The 16666-nt window shown below is 35.6% G+C and overlaps 1 protein-coding gene across 4 annotated transcripts in view; it reads left to right on the top strand.

Annotated features, from left to right (window-relative positions):
• Window positions 1-16666, top strand: part of tiam2a (TIAM Rac1 associated GEF 2a) — a 187359-nt gene that overhangs the window by 113270 nt on the left and 57423 nt on the right. For all 4 annotated transcript variants that reach the window (XM_051646173.1, XM_051646174.1, XM_051646172.1 and 1 more), the window contains 5 exons: window positions 6145-6312; window positions 8752-8856; window positions 8972-9050; window positions 9154-9243; window positions 10052-10264. In XM_051646173.1, the coding sequence (XP_051502133.1) occupies window positions 6145-6312; window positions 8752-8856; window positions 8972-9050; window positions 9154-9243; window positions 10052-10264 (655 nt within the window). The remainder of the gene's footprint in view (window positions 1-6144; window positions 6313-8751; window positions 8857-8971; window positions 9051-9153; window positions 9244-10051; window positions 10265-16666) is intronic.

Below are 16666 nucleotides of genomic sequence, written 5' to 3' on the forward strand. Positions count from 1 at the left end.
GAAAATGTGTTACATGTATGACAGCAAACGAAACCATATAAATGATCAGATATAGTGAATAAACGTACCATATTAAAAACCTTACTAATATTTTAATAATAATATTAATTGTAAAGAAACAGTGCTGTTTAGACTATCCATACACACCATTAGCGACCTAACCGCCAGCCACTGGCAACATACAGCGACAAAGTAGTTAGCAGTATGAACGCTGCGTCAAGTATCACTGGCTTGCAGCTTCGCACAACATGGCGGGACAACGCATTGGGGCGTGGCTACACGTGTCGCCCCGCCCATAACTTACTCTCATTGGCTCGGTCATCTTTTATTGGTGTACATGATAGGCGATGCATTTTAAAATAGTGTAGCCCGATAATTTTTATTATACTGCTGTGGCTCCTAAGTGATACAAAATTTTGTTGTACCTCACAGATCATTGCAAACAGATGTAGTAGGAGTCTGCTTGAGCAGCCTGTTGTTGTTTTAGACGTGTTGAAAGCGGAGGGCAAAATTACTAATCCTACTATGGCGAAGAATCAACTCTAATGCGGTCGTGGTCAGTGTTGAAATAATTAGAAAAGATAATTTAGATTTTAGTGCTATGAGTCAAAAGTGACTTTGTGTTGTACCTCACGTGTCAAACAAATGTAGTAGGACTGAGTCGCATGGACTGATGAACTCATTCAAATCTGTAAAAAAAGTTGTGCAATTTCACAAAGCCCATTATAACGCATGGCTAGAGAAATTATTTATGAATTAAATTATTTATAAAATATGTTACAAAAAAATTATATTACCATAGAGTAAAAATGAAAAAAGTGTATCAGTGTTATATAAACAGTTTAATTTATAACCCAACATATGGGTTATGAACACCAACAGCGCCATCTACTGTAAATTAACTGTAAATTACACTCCAATTCTCACAAAAGTTATAAAGATGTAATATAAACGTATTTTCAAATATCCTAATATTGGGGACAGAATACAAAACCCCATGTTGTTCGTTCAATCATTCGTTCATAAGGCATGTGGTTGTATGAAACGGGCAATTCTCGAAAAAACCGAGAGCATGCATGCACTTTTGTCTCCCGGTTTCTGCCAGAACAGCTCATCATCACGAGTGATTATTTTGCATGATTAATTATAGATTATTTCATTGATCAAGTTTGCTTTAAGCACACCGTCTGTATCTGCTCGATCTATTGATTAGTCTGCGTTTTAGGAATTTAGTCATTATAATTTAAGCCATCAACAATAGCAAACAAGAGGCTGATGAACTGATGGAAATTATGCCATTCTTGAGATAGTTGCGGTGCTGTCACTCGTAAAATTGATTCATATGAATTTCTTTGAAGGACTGTAAAGGATTATCTCTCCTCCTCGTTCCAAAAACGTGTGCTCCGTTATCTCATCTGCCTAAAATGTACTTTCTAATTGACATGCACACAGAAACCAACGCCAGTCAATAAATAGTCCTTAACAGCGGAAAATAAGGAATATTGCATGAGGCATACAGGCATGAGCATCAAACACAAAAACACATTTACATAATTTTAATTTGCCATTGGTTTAAGAACATTTTCACGTCAGTTTCAGCCTTTACAAATCCCGATTTGTTCCTCACTTTTAACGTAGGATAAAATCCATGGAATTTAGGATTGAATATCACATACAAGTATTATAATCAAATGGTTTGGCTCAACTATTCAGTATCTCTCAAACAATGATAACACACCAGCAACGACGACCACATCTCCTATCATGTATCATGAAAGATGAACCAGCCAATGATACTGTTATGGGCGGGGCGACACGTGTAACTCCGCCCCATACGTAAGCCCCGCCTCATTCTGCCAGGTCCCTCTCAGACAAAGTTGAAAAAATGACGAGCGACTACCAATGAGAGTGAAGACAGAGGAGCTTACGCCACCCGTCTCCAGGCAGGGTGAGTGTGAGGTACTGGAGTCGACTCGAGTTCAGGCAAGACAGAGAAGTTAAAAGTTTCTGTGAGCGAATTCACTGTTTTATATCATTTGTCTGTAACCACATATATATTTATGACCTAATAAAATGATGCGTGGAGAACCGTGCCGGCATTCTGAGTGTGCTTGATTCATATATTGATATAACGTTCGTCTTGTTTAATGGTATGATGCATTAAGCACTGCTGCAGGTTATATAAAACGGTCTCCCTTGCAGAATGTGCATTTTTAGAGGCAAAAGAACTGATTCCGTATAGAATAAGTATGATATCTTAGGGTAGGTTTACATGACAACGATGTACTAAAAACGGAAAAGGTTTTCCTTTGCGTTTTTGAAAAGTTTCGCGTACAGACGACAACGTTGTCAAAACGACCCCCGTTCACACAGATCCGCGAAAACGACTAAAAACGCTGTATTATGCATGCCAGGCCAGTAGTTGGCGATGTCACTTTGTAAAGAAACTCTACGCGCCTGCGCACATAAGCATTCTTCCACAGAGCGGTGAATACAAACAATGAAGATGGCGATCGCTGGCAGTACTAGTGATGCAGTAAATCTACACTTTGCTGGAGAAGCGTCAATAAACTCAAAATCTTGAGCAGCACAAACACAGTCCTGTAGTCCGCCATTGTAGTTTAGAATGTCTCGCATGTTGTTTTGAAGTACTTGCGCACATGCCTATAGACTGAACTCTCAAGATTATTCAATAAACTCATTTTTACCATCACTTCGTCTCCTGTATTGCCCCTGCTGACTCTTGGGCTGGTAAGAGAGTAAGTTAACATAACAAGCTTTTGATGTTGGCTGGTTTTGGATATCAGACAGAAATCTGATATACGGATATCTTCTGACGGAGAGAGAGGTCATGTGTAAACTGGATCTAACATGCATTTTCACTGCCTCATGTTTTCATATTCTAAGCATATAACTGAATACTGTACATGGCATCACATCTCTGTCTATAAGCTATATACATAAGCGGTGGGTGAATGAATTGCAGGGGAAAGGTACATCAAATAAAATTAAGTAAATAAATAACATTTAAAATACAAATACATTTTTCCCATCTGAATCCATACATTCATTTCAAGATTTTCAAATTGCTGGTTCTGCCTACTGTACAATGTTCACACTCTATACAAAACACTCCCAATGAATAAATTGTTGATTATTGTTATTTGCACAGACACCAGTATTCATATGGATAATTATACATCTCAAATTGATGCCTATCAATCCATCATTCTTTATATAACACGTAAACGTGTGCGCATGACGTCATCGTTTTCACAAATTCGCATTTTTGTATGTTTACATGGAGACGATAACGGCATCGTTTTCAAAAGTTTGCCTTTTCAGGCCCCAAAACGCCGTTGTCGTGTAAACAAACAGCCAAAACGCATAAAAAGTTTTCCGTTTTTAGTTGAAAACGTTGTCGTGTAAACGGCCCCTGAGTTGTATCAGCAGTATCATCTGTAAACAGCATTTCAACGCTACTATGGCCGGTTGTGCAGTCCACTAATAACGTTAGAGCGGCAGTAGTAGGAACGCCCACTAGGGATGGGCGATACCTCTTATTTTCTTTTCGATCCGATACCAAGTACTTTTAGGGCAGTATCGCCGATATCAATACCAATACCTCTATTAAATTGATTTTTTACGAATTATTTGGATAAAATTAGTAACTTTATTATATATATATATATATATATATATATATATATATATATATATATATATATATATATATATATATCTTTTAAAAATACCTCAACATTTCTTTTTATTAAGTTTAATTCAGTAAAGAAATTCACTGCAAAAAATCCTATTGTTATCAAGTGTTTTTGTCTTGTTTTCCATTTAAAATTGTCTAACAATCCTTAAAACAAGATACATTTACTTGAGAAGCAACATATAAGATATTTAGACTTGCTTTAAGAGAATGTATCTTAAATATAAGTGTATTTTTTCACTTGGTTATACTTCTGCGAGTTCAGTAAAGACAAAATACACTTAATACACAGATCTATTCTCTACAAGCAAGTCTAAATATCTTATATGCTGCTTCTCAGGTGAATGAATCTTTTTTAAATGATTTTTAGATATTTTAAAATATTTGTATTTTTAATATTATATTCAACATTCTCAGATAAAAAAAATCTGTAGTATAGCTGCTAAAGAAAATTTATGTTGTTTTTAAGGAGTTTTAGATATTTATATTGGAAAACAAGCCAAAACAAAAACTAATCAAAAACGTATTTTGTTGCAGTGTATAATGGGGCGAAGGCTACCCTCTCTCACCTTTCTGTTCACTTCAATCCATCTATAACTCACAAAAAAAGAAACTCTCTCTTATTAATAAAGCTGCATATTGCCAATTTTCTTCACGATAAGAAATGCACAGTGACATATATTATGATTCAATAAGTTGTGAGCCATCACGTTATAATCTAGCTGCATTAACCCTTGTGCTTCAGTTAAAAAAAAAGTTACTCAGAGGTCATTAGAGGACAAAAATGTCTGTCAAAAAACTGCCATAATAATATGATATATTAATATTATTTTCCACTTTCAATGAGTTAATTTGTTTAACCAACATCAGTCCTGATCATAACTACCAAATATTCATTCATTTTAAGGATTTTAACCCTTTAAATGCCAGTTTGTTTACATAATGCCTCTGTTGTTTTTCACACACACACACACGCACGCACGCACACACACACACACACACACACACATATATGTTGGTGCAGCTATCATTATGAGGATTCTCCATAGACATAATGATTTTTATACTGTAAGAACTATAGATTCTATCCCCTAACCCTACCCCTAAACCTAAACCTCACAAAAAACGTTCTGCATTTTTACATTTTCAATAAAACATAGTTTAGTATGTTTTCTAAGCGATTTGAATTATGGGAACACTAGAAATGTCCTCATAAACCACATTTATAGCATAATACCCTTGTAATTACCAGTTTGTTACCTAAAAAAAAGTCCTTGTAAATCACTTAAACCTGCCCACACAAACACACACACACACACACACACACACGCATTTCTCAGTACACACATACAAAACACACTTTGACATCCATACCAACAAACCCACACAATTTTAGCTGCATCATTTATTCAATTGGCCTGCAGTGCTCTATAATACAGCAAACAGAAAACAGGAAAAAAGGATGTATTTGCTCCATAGGCTAAACATGAGGAAAAATTGCGCCATCTGGTGAAAAATATAAAAAATGTACATTTTGAAGCCAGGGCTCTGGAATGAAAGCATAATATCATAGAATTCATGATTTTATGCTTTAATGTCACTGGGATCAAATATTACTGTTTTAATGGTTTTCAAGGGGGACATTTTTGCCTTTAAGGTCCTGAGAGTAACTATTTTGTGTACATATCGTATTATAGATGTATTATCGGAACTGAGGTTGAAATATCAAAATTCCCCCAAAAATACACACATTTGGCAAAATGTATGCCGTTGGCATTAACACAGCCAAAATGATAAAAAAAAAAAAAAATGAAAAAGACAAAAATGTCCCAAAGGTCGCACAAGGGTTAAGCGTGCGCGCACAAGGGATGAGCGTGCGCGCACAAGGGATGAGCGTCCCCGCGACAGAATGTGCCTCAGCTGGGTACGGTTTCAATCTCTCCCCCTTAGATCGGGACACTTCACGCCTGATTTTATGGTCCCTTGGGTCCCTCTTTCATTCAATGTTATGTAATTGTAATTCAAGTCAATATTATGGAATTAGTTTTTGCCCATTTTATTGTCTGCCAGGAAAAAATAATAAGATCCTTCAGTTATAAAAGTAAAAGCACACCTCCTCAGCAAGCCGCATGATTTTAGGTATCATTTAAAGTATGTCTGTAGCACAAATGGTGCAGGATGAAATGTGCACTAAATTTGAATACTTGTTTGTTCAAACCCATAATATAAGGAATAGTATGCTACCCTTAATTAGCAAACACCATTTAGTAATGTTGGGTGAAGCAAGAATAGAAGTAAACTGGGACAGTTTTTGTCATTGGTATAAATAGTAAAATGTGTCCTGTTTTACCTGTGTTTATAACTAACTAAATAGGGAATAAAAGAGAGGCTTTGTCCTCCCCATCTCTTTCTGTTTTCATTAACAGCGCTTGGATAGTTTGGCTAATATTTACTCAATTGCGCCACCTGAAGGCAGGCAGTGGGATTGCAGCCAGGAAACCCCAACTTGTGTCTATATGCCAAAGTACCAGACTGTTACAGTTCTTCTGAAAAGTCATCACACTGTTATGGACATCTTGACTGAGGCCTGCAAGGTAAGATCAACGCATTGAGTCCTTCAAAAGTAAGGTCTTGATTCTGATTTTTTAAATATAATGAGATGCTTTTGAAGATGGAAAAATATCAGACCCTTTTCCATGATATAATTAAAATATTTAAAAGCTTCTTGTGTTTTGATAGAAAAATCCATCTCCTTTATTTAAGAACAAAAAAAGTCCTTAGCTTGTGCTCTACTCTTGCCCTAAGAAATCAAAATCAAAAATCAAATCAAATCACTTTTATTGTCACACAGCCATATACACAAGTGCAATGGTGTGTGAAATTCTTGGGTGCAGTTCCGATCAATATAGCAGTCGTGACAGTGATGTGACATATACCAATTTACAATAAACATCAAATTAACACAACACATTTTAAAATCTTATGTACACATAATTACACACAACACAATATACAAATAATAACATACACTGTACAGTATACAATACACACACAATACACATTATTCATAATTCATAAAAAAAAGTATATATAGTATATATAGAATGTACAGTAGGTTGTATGTACTGTATTGACATTCAGGCTGTCGGTTGATACTAAGAGTGTGGGTTATAATGAACACTGGCATTTAGGAAGGCTCATTATATTAGAGGACATCATGTTCTCTGCATGACACCTGTCTAGGTCTGGAATGTTAGTCAGCTGACGTTACTTCAGCAACTAGCCTCTATTCTCTAAAATTAATTTCACAGTCACAGTTTATGTCAATGCATGCACACCCTTGCTCCTTTTCAGTGCTGTGCAAGTGACAGACCATTGTCAGGTTTATGTTAATGAAAAAACACAAGTCCTGGAAAATGTAATTTTGTGGTAAATCTGGATATGCAGCTGGCATAAGGGTAAATTTCACGAAACCTGTCGAGAACATGTCTGGGTTATTTTTACCTTATTTATTTAAATAAATAAATAAGAAAGTATATTTTGTGTATGACCATTTTAAGGAACATTAAGATTTTTTGCAAAAAATAAAAATAAATGATCGTTACCATAATGCAAAAAAAAAAAAAAAAAAAAAAAAAACAATTGGAATAATGTACAGATTTTTCTGTTTCGGAAGGAAATTGGTACTTAAATTCACCAAAGTGGCATTCAGCTGATCACAAAGTATAGTCAGGACATTACTGATGTAAAAAACAGCACCATCGCTCTTTGAAAAAAGTAATTTTTGATCAAATCTTGACAGGCCCCATTTCCAGCAGCCATCACTCCAACACCTTATCCTTGAGTAATCATGCTAAATTGCTAATTTGGTACTAGAAAATCACTTGCCATTATATCAAACACAGCAGAAAGCTACTTGGTTCGTTAAATGAAGCTTAATATTGTCTTTGTGTTTGTTTTTGTTTTTGAGTTGCCACAGTATGCAATAGACTGGCATGTCTTAAGGTCAATATTAGGTCAAAAATGGCAAAAAAGAAACAGCTTTCTCTAGAAACTCATCAGTCAATCATTGTTTTGAGGAATGAAGGTTATACAATGCTTGAAATTGCCAAAAACCTGAAGATTTCATACAAAGGTGTACACTACAGTCTTCAAAGACAAAGGACAACTGGCTCTAACAAGGACAGAAAGAGATGTGGAAGGTCAGATGTACAACTAAACAAGAGGATAAGTACATCAGAGTCTCTAGTTTGAGAAATAGTCTTCAGCTGACAGCTTCATTGAATTCTACCCGCTCAACACCAGTTTCATGTACAACAGTAAAGAGAAGACTCAGGGGTGCAGGCCTTATGGGAAGAATTGCAAAGAAAAAGCTTTTGAAACAGAAAAACAAAAACAAAAGGTTAGAGTGGGCAAAGAAACAGACACTGGACAACAGATAATTGGAAAAGAGTGTTATGGATCTTAACCCCATTGAGCTTTTGTGGGATCAGCTAGACTGTAAGGTGCGTGAGAAGTGCCCGACAAGACAGCCACATCTATGGCAAGTGCTACAGGAAGTGTGGGGTGAAATGCCACCTGAGTATCTGGACAAACTGACAGCTAGAATGCCAAAGATCTGCAAAGCTGTCATTGTTGCACGTGGAGGATTTTTTGATGATAACTCTTTGAAGTAGTTTAAGAAATTCCGATTTTTTTTTTTTTTCAAATAGTAATAGTAATTTATCACATTATTAATGTCCTGACTATACATTGTGATCAGTTGAATGCCACTTTGGTGAATAAAAGTACCAATTTCTTTCCATAAGAGCAAAATCTGTACATTATTCCAAACTTCTGGCTGCCAGTGTATGTATGTGTGAGTGTGTGTGTGTGTGTGTGTGTGTGTATATGTATATATATATATATATATATATATATATATATATATATATACTGAGCTGTCAGTAAAAATTGGTGCATCAAGGTTTACTTTAATTTATAAAAATTACAGCATCTTTAGGCAGATTGTTTTTTTGTTTTTTTTCTCTAAGCTTAAGGAGCTGAACCCCAGCCTGCACTGTTTAAGGTTGATAAGATGTGTAGGAAACAGGATGGAGGTATCTACACCATCAGCTCATGAGCTCCTTTGGGAATTGGTGAGATATTCATAATGGCAAAACTACTTGTATCTGGATCACAGCCCAGTGGATAAAAGTTGGTTTTGGTGAACTTCATGAGCGTGCACTAATCTAACCTTATTTCTCACCCTAGTCATATGATGAGCTGGAGGTCAGCCAACTCACTGTCCACACTTTGCACATGTCTAGAGCCAGTCACACCGGCGACTTTGGTAAGCTAGTCAATGCAAAGTGGCAGTTTTTAAACTCATGGGGATGGATGGCACTTTAACATGTACACAGTTTCTCACATTTGCTTTTTTTCTTGTTCCCAAGGGTTTGCTGTTACAGGTTATGTAGACAGCCTCAAAAACAGCCATATTGTTGTCAGTGAAGTTCTGTGTGACGGGCTCGCTTTCAGCGAAGGTACTTCACTTGTGATGTTGTTGCTTTTATCTCTGAGATTATGTAGGTTATGTTTGTTTGGAGAAGCCAATTAGATACCATTAAATACAAAGATATTTCAGAAGTGAAGACACTTATTTACTATAAGTTGCATTTGCATTTGCATACTATAATTGTTAGAATCTATGGACCTTTTTTTTTTTTTTTGTATGAATGACTTTAAACATGGTATAAATGTTTTAAACGAAGCTATGAGTAGTAAATGTATATTTTTAGCTGAAAGAATGAACAAATTAGCCAACATTTTTAAAGGTATTTTTGAGATTATTTACCTTCTTCATGTCATTCAAAATCTGCATGACTTTCTTCTTGAGGGCCATGGTGTGGTAAAACTTAAAGGGACAAAAAACAGCACCTTCAAATCATCTTAAAAGTAGTCCATGCAGCTTGTGCAAAATATTCTAAGACATTCTAAGTGCATACAATTGCTTTGTTTGTGGTACAGACTTAAATTTAAGTTGTTATCCACTAAAAAAACTACCTTGAAAATCTTTAACAACAATGGTTAACATTCACTTTGTATGAAAAAGAGCTGCTCGGACATTCTGCTATAACTCCTTTTGTGTTCTACAGAAGAAAGACATACAGTACAGATTCCAAAAGACACGAGTGATGACATAAAAACAAGCAGACACGTAACTCTCAGAAGAACTGTCTGTGAAGTTTCTGAGCACAGATTTAGTCTGTACACCTGCTTAGGACATTTGTTTCCTTTATTCCTTTTTTTCTGTTGTATGATGTTTTCTGGTTAATTTTATATCTCTTTTAGGTCTGAGGCCGGGCGATGAGATTGTGGTTCTGAATGGGTGCGAGGTGCCGTCTCTAGACCTGACTCTGATCCAGAACTTGTTCAGTGAACAAACTCTACAGTTAACAGTGACACGCCATCCGCCCTCTATCCGACAAAATGCAAACACTCCAAACTTGCAGTCTCTGCATAGAGATTACCTCCAAAAACACCGCAGAGCCAAGTCCTCAACAGGTACTGAAAACACAACCACAAAATACAAGGACCATTCACATAGGACGTGTTCTTGTGTCCGCCTGTGCTATTATGTAACTATTAGTCTGTCAATAGATGGATGTCTTCGACCATTGCAAAGTGTCTCACTGTTTTTTAGCATCTCATGCCATGAGCGCCATTCTTTTAAGATGGTAAATTCACTACTGAATGCTTCATTAAAGGATTAGTTCACCCAAAAATGAAAATCCCCTCATGATTTACAGTGCTTACCATTAAGCTATCCCAGATGTGTATGACTTTCCTTCTTCAGCAGAACTGAAGTGAAGGTATTTATAAGCAGATTTCAGCTCTGTTTGTCTATACAATGCAAGTAAATAGGTGCCATTAGGCAGCTGGCTAGTTGATGATGCAAAAGGCATATTTAGGCAGCATAAATGTAATCCACATGACTCAAGTCAATCAATTAATGGCTTGTGAAGCAAATTGATAGGTTGGTGTAAGAAACAAATAGATAATTAAAACGTCATGTGAGAGTTCATTTCAAACAGTATCCCAGTGCTGGCCGGAAGCAACGATTTATAGTTAAAAACATTTTAATTATCGATTTGTTTCTTACACCAACCTATCGATTTGCTTCAAAAGATATTAATTGATTGACTGGAGTTGTGTGGATTACTTTTATGCTGCCTAAATATGCCTTTTGGACCATCAAATAGCCAGCAGCCTGATGGCACCTGTTTACTTACATTATACCTACAGAGCTTCAACATTTTTCTTAAAATCTTAATTTGTGTTCTGCTGAAGAAAGAAAGTTATCCACTTCTGGGATGGCACCAGGGTAAGTGAATAATGAGAGAATTTTCATTTTTGGGTGAACTATTCCTTTAATTGTATCTGCCAAATCAAAGTATCAGTACCAAGTACTTTTGTTTTGACTATACACATGCCAAAAAGAAAATGTTTTACACTAATACGTCTTCGTTTGAAAGCACTTTCATTTAAAACAGCATTTTTCATCCAGCGATAACTGATACATTTAGTGGATACATTTGAAAACGCTGTATTCGCGTTGTTGTGCGGACAGGGAAAACAGAGATATTCTGAAATGGTGATGTATTTGTTGTGATGTGGAGCGGTCATTTGTTCCATTCAACCCAAAACAATCAAGATGGCGGCCCATGTTGTTGCAGCGTTGTGCATGCTATCCACTTATAAGATAAATTTTACTTTGTACCACCTTCACATTGCATTCCTTCAGATGTGACGAAAATTTACTTAGAATTTGCTCTCCTGACGGCAAACATGAGGATAATTGCGTTTCAGACCATACATAGAAATGACGCAGGACCATGGTTCTTCAATTTTATTTTTTTGCATGGGCAGTAAGGGTATTTAAGTGTTTTCAGAAGTTTCGAGTGAGCAACTCTTGGAAAACGTTTGAAAACGGCAGTGTGGATGGAGAGCGTTTCGAAAACGAAAACGTCGCTTTCAAATGTATCCAGATTAATGTAAATGTAAATGTAAAATTAACGTAGCCTTAGAAACAAAAATATAATAAAATCCTGATGGCAGGACGCTTTAGTTTCAATGTGTAAAAGATCCACAAGGAACTTTAGTGAATGATCAAGGACAGATTTAATCAGTGAGTCTGTTTTTCTGCATTTTTTGGCCGCTTTTGAAAGATTAGATCCGCAGTACTCTACCTTTGCCAAGTTGGCAAATTCCTTTTGTTTGCAAAGAACAATAATTTGAAGTTCCTTCTTCCTCAATCAAACCTTTATACGTGAGGATATACAATAAGTCTACTATTCTCATTCTTTTTATCACCTGTGTATATCAATTTAATCAAAGCTAGCTAGCTATCGAGTAACATCTTAACATCTTAAACCAGCCTGAACTGGTTTAGTGTCTATGGCCCTGTTTACAACTGATGTTAAAGGGATAGTTGCCCCAAAAATGAAAAATCTCTCATAATTTACTCACCCTCATGATATCCCAGATGTGTATGACTTTCTTTCTTCAGCAGAACACAAATGAAGATTTTTAGAAGAATTTCTCAACTCTGTTCATCCAAACAGTCCAAGTGAATGGTGGCCAGAACTTTGAAGCTCCAAAAAACACAAAGGCAGCATAAAAGTAATCCATAAGATTCCAGTGGTTAAATCCATGTCTTCAGAAGTGATATGATAGTTGTGAGTGAGAAAAGATAAATATTTAAGTCTTTTTGTCTCAAAATCTCCACTTTAACTTTCACTTTCAGATGTGAAAGTGAAAGTGAAAGAAGAGATTTAGAGTAAAAAAGACTTAAATATTTATCTGTTTCTCACCCACACCTATTATATTTCTTTTATGTGATTTTTGGAGCTACAAAGGTCTGATCACCATTCGCTTGCATTGTATGGATCTACAGAGCTGAGATATTCTTCTAAGAATCTTCATTTGTGTTCTGCAGAAGAAAGAAAGTCATACACATCTGGGATATCATGAGATGTGTTTTGGATGATCTGATCACAAGTTGACAAGCGAGCACTTTCTGACCACTTGAGTTTGGAAGTCGAGGGGAGAGTCTCTGATTTCATGACAACATACATCAATCACCATGTCAGTGTATTACTGCATGAAAATAAAGGACATAAAAGTAACAGAAGTGCTGAAACCCGACACACCATTTCTCTGAATTATACTTGCATTTAATCTGAGCTTAAACATGATGTTTAGAGCAGAATTCTCCATTATTTTACTGGTGTACCTTTATTAACTGAGCTTCAGATGTCATCTGTGCCCCTGCATATTGATATCAGGCACACTGAAGAATTTCCATTAAGTTCTCGTGCATGTACTTGTATTCGCTTTTTCGTTAAAAAATAAAAATAAAAATGGAGCTTTCGTGGAAGTTTTTAACCAACTTTTTAAATATGAGTAAAAAGTAGCTCAGTTCATAGTCACTTCTCAGCTTGTATAGTTCTGTGCTATTTCCCTTAATGTTTTTCTACTTGACACTCTAGTGAAACATACATAAAAGGCATACATGACAGCTGTATATATAATTCATGTCATTTATAGATAATACATGACAGCTGGTGAGAAAGAGAGTATCGCTTTCCTGCTGAATTGATATATGTTGCAGTGGTGTGTTGACACGCTGTTGCAATCGGATTCTCTCTGTTCAGCTCCACATACATATTTCCACAATCAATCAACACATTCAGCATAACACTGCAAAATTTATATAATTTCAATGTTGAAGAAATTGTTTTTGATCTTGGTGTGTCATCTCTGCTCTGTTGAATTGTTGTACATCAAATGAGACGTGGTTCTAAAAAAAGAGTGCAATGTGATGGTGCATTTTCTCACCAAACATGGCCTAAATATATCTATGACATAATTTTCTCTACTTGTTATACATTCAAACTCACTTTTAAAGACATTTGTCACTTGTCACACCTTGCCTGTTAACTTCCTCCCCAAGCCACAACTTTCCTTGTAGACTTCCTCTAACTGGACTGTTGTCTGTACACTTTCAGTCATTTGTTAAACTGATAAACAGATTGCTTGCCGGATTCGAACCCTGGCTACTTTTAGGTTTGTCTGGTAGGTGTCTGTGTTGTGTGTGATTTTTGATATATTGATTGATTTAATGTTATTAGGCTAAACTTTCAACCACGATTGACATACTTAATGGTTATAGTCCCTGTCCTGCAGTATCATTTAAACAGGTCAGACAAGCCTATTGTTGGTACTCCTAGTGTTGTGTTATGAAATATTATTTTGCTTCATTACGAAGGATCTTTGTCGTTACTAGTTTTAAAGTCTGCTAAATGTAAATTTCAGTGCACAGGATGTTGTTATATTGTTTGTCTCTCAAGAGCAATGAGTAATATTGTTTTCATTCGCAAAGTTGCTCAAGAGTGTTTTGCAAGCCAGACTTTTTTTTTTTTTTTTTTTTTATCTGTTAAAGGTTTTTATGTATTTTGGTAGTATATTTTAGTATATCAATAATACTCTAAATAAATATGATATATTTTAGTTTACCAATATAAATTTCAGTTCATATGAAGGGTTCACTCATACCACAGCATGTTCAATACTGAGTACTTTATTAATAGTATCTGCTGAGACCAAGTATCAGTACCAAGAACTTTTATTAAGAAAATAAATAAATACAACAGCTAGATTGATGACTGTACAAAAAAACCACATGCGAAAAAAACCAAATTACCAAATTACGATTTGGTTTTACTTTGAAACATATAATGGATAAATAGCTAATTGTTTATATTGTAAAATCCATGAAACGGTGTATAATATAGGATTGCAGGATGCTTGAAAGAGTTTGAATGTGTGAAAGATCCATAAGAAACATGATTTTGTGTCTAATGATCAAATACATGTTTGATACTGTAGTCTTCAAGAGCCAATTTAGCAAGTCAGTTCTTGTGCAATTCTTGTTGGCTCTTCAAATATTGGATCAGCGGTACTCAACATCTGCCAGTGCAGGAGCTAGTTGATAAATTACTTTTGTTTGCAAGTGCCACATTTTAAAACACATGTTTCCTCTCTGAAACCTTTACGCATGTTGGACTGTATCTGTCTACACAGCTGTTCATGAAATTTGGCATATGTTAGTGAACTACTTAAGGCTGTTGATTAGAGATCAACCAATAGTGGATTTTGCCGATACTTATAACTAAGGTGGTGGAAAAGGCTCAATACTCAATACGATAAATTGGCAGATAGTTTTTAAAATCAATTTATAGAATGATCAAAATGTTCTTAGTCTTTCCTGAATATGATGGGCACAGACATAGAGGCTACAAAAGTACTAAATGAATACAATCCCAGATGCAGTTTATTGTGCAACCAAAATTCCATCCAGAAAAATTACGATTTGGTGCGTAACACTGGACTTTTAACTGTAAACAAGCCCAAAACACACCTGGGACTTTTATTTTGAAATGACAGAGATCTTGCTCACAATGCTCTATATGTAATTATTTAACAAATTAAGCTATTTATAGCCTATATATATTAACCAGATGAAGACATTTGTATAAATATACATCACCAAATTAAGTTTATTGATGAGGAATTAATGAGGGGAAACAAGAAAAACTATCGAAAACTGTCAACATAGATTTTTGCCGATATGGGCAGCATCTGTAAAACCGATATAACTACCTCTACTATTGACAACTGTGCAACACTTCAGAGTGTAAGACCTAAGATTAAATGTGATTAAGGATATTTCTGATTGGTTGGTCAGCACTTTCTACAGTGGCATCAGTAACTGAAAACGTTTGCTTTTACTGCATGTGATGCTGTCTACAATGAGTGTCAGTATAATTTCAAGACAACTGCCATATTTGCCAGTGCTTCATAAACAAACCAAAAAATACTGCATGGTTCTTTAAATAAGAATGTTTGGGGAAAAGTGGGACTTTGAGCTTTTTGAGTCATTAAAGTGCCACACAAGGCTTGTTCACCGCAAGTTGAGTTCCATGGTAATAGACTGAAAATGCTGCTGAAGCTTTGGCTTGATATGAGCACCAACCATATAGTCTCATGAGGATTCTTAACAATACTATGAAGTGGAAAATTCATACCAATTCGTACAACATCATTCTTATGAAAACGTACGACTTATACATCAACCGATCAGGAACACGCGTTCGGAACCTGGAAGTGGCGCTTTCTTCAGTATAACACATCAGGGCTTTTACCGTTAATATTATGGTTATGTTTATGGTCTAGGTAGGGTAAGGTGTTACACTTTATGGTTAGGTTTAGGGATGGGGTTTGGGTTAGGGGTTAAAGTTATGAAAACACTGATTTGGATTAACTCGGAACAAATGCCACATCGGGAACCACAAGGACACGAGGGAAGCGTCTCTCATTGGTGGATGTATTACTTGTATGATTTTGTACAAATTAACTCATACAGATTGGTACGAATTAGCCACCAGATACCATATTGATGAATTCTCATGAGATCGGGTTGGCACCAACAATGAAATTAGTTGGTAACAAATAGCTCCAAATCTATCGCCAGCCCTTTCGACATTTAATTATGGGCAGGATATGAGTATAGATATCTATAATTCAGTTTTCACTAATTAAAATGCTAATTCTCGAGATCAAATTAAATTACTACTAGTGAAAATGCAAAATGTTTAAATCTGTAATTACGTTTGCACTAGTAAAAAATGTAATTCTTCATATCAAAAGTGACGTCATTACTCGCGGAAATACCAATTCTTAATATCAAAAATATAATAAATAAAAAACATAATTAATGATATCTGTAACTGCATTTTCACTTGTAGAATTTCAGTCCTGTTCATTCACTCCTGTTCAAACTGCAATTCTTTATGAAAAATGGAATTTCAATTAGTAAAAAACATCATTACTAATATCTGTAAT

The sequence above is a fragment of the Myxocyprinus asiaticus genome, chromosome 20, assembly GCF_019703515.2.
Source record: "Myxocyprinus asiaticus isolate MX2 ecotype Aquarium Trade chromosome 20, UBuf_Myxa_2, whole genome shotgun sequence".
In the NCBI taxonomy this organism is placed as follows: domain Eukaryota; kingdom Metazoa; phylum Chordata; class Actinopteri; order Cypriniformes; family Catostomidae; genus Myxocyprinus; species Myxocyprinus asiaticus.